This window comes from Penaeus monodon, chromosome 30 (genome assembly GCF_015228065.2).
Source record: "Penaeus monodon isolate SGIC_2016 chromosome 30, NSTDA_Pmon_1, whole genome shotgun sequence".
NCBI lineage: Eukaryota > Metazoa > Arthropoda > Malacostraca > Decapoda > Penaeidae > Penaeus > Penaeus monodon.
The window spans coordinates 14033216-14034210 of record NC_051415.1 but is presented as its reverse complement, the minus strand read 5'-3'; the positions used below and the strand labels follow the sequence as shown (position 1 = coordinate 14034210).

General features: G+C 34.6%; 1 protein-coding gene across 1 annotated transcript in view; it reads right to left on the bottom strand.

Annotated features, from left to right (window-relative positions):
* LOC119592535 (transmembrane protein 8B-like) overlaps positions 1 to 995 on the bottom strand; it is a 15684-nt gene that overhangs the window by 6623 nt on the left and 8066 nt on the right. The window contains exon 7 of the mRNA XM_037941398.1: positions 156 to 486. Within this exon, the coding sequence (XP_037797326.1) occupies positions 156 to 486 (331 nt within the window). The remainder of the gene's footprint in view (positions 1 to 155; positions 487 to 995) is intronic.

Genomic DNA, 995 nt, shown 5'->3' with positions numbered 1-995 from the left:
AGAACTTTATATAAACAGGAATGTTCAAGAACTGCGACAATTATGGAATTACCATATTTCAATCTATTAATTCTAAAGTTCCAAAAATTATTACCTATGGATAAAAAAATAATATAGAAAAGAGCATTACCCATTCTCTACTCTTTTTCATGTACCTGAATTAAAAAGGTATCTGTAAAGTCACTAGGGTGTTTGATGCGAGCTAACTGGAGGACTGGGTAACACTTGTGACTTTCATCAGGTACACTGTCTGAATCCCATCTTGGTCTCATTGTGTTCTCTAGTGCTTGCTGTTCATCTGAGGTACTGCTTGTGGAGACTGACATTGTAATGTTTGGTGATACAGTTCCATCTAACCTGACATCCTGTTTTGATGACACCTCCATGAAACTGGATGTCTTTATCTCTTGTATCTGTGGAGTGCTGTCTGAGAATGTCCCACCACACTCTGAAATATGCAGATATTGATCAAGCACGAGAGTTTTGGTAGATTTTGGTGACAGTCAGCATAAACATTAGTCATTTATACATAAAGAATACATGCAAATACATTCACTAAATGTACTGTGTATACATTTACGTATACATTTTTCTATGAATTTCTTGACTAACCAATGAAGGGAACATCACCCTGAGGAAGGTTCAGAAATGTAAAATGAAAATGATTTAATAGATTTTCCTAATAGTTGGATGTGATTTGTATTTTGATGTGCCATTTCTTTTGATACCAATATCATGGGTAAGATAAGAAATAAGCACCTAAAACCTAAATAGAGAATTATACTGACTTCTTAGGATATTTGCTTTAATTTACTTCATATGAATATATTATGAATAAGTCAAGTAATTGTATGTGTCTACATGGATGTCATTACTTCACAGATCACATTGCAGATAGGTCATTTTGCTGATCAGCCATGGCATGTTTATAGAGGACATGTATTCTAAGCTGCAGTATGATGCAGTAGAGTAACCGGTTTCCTTTGCCCCAAAAT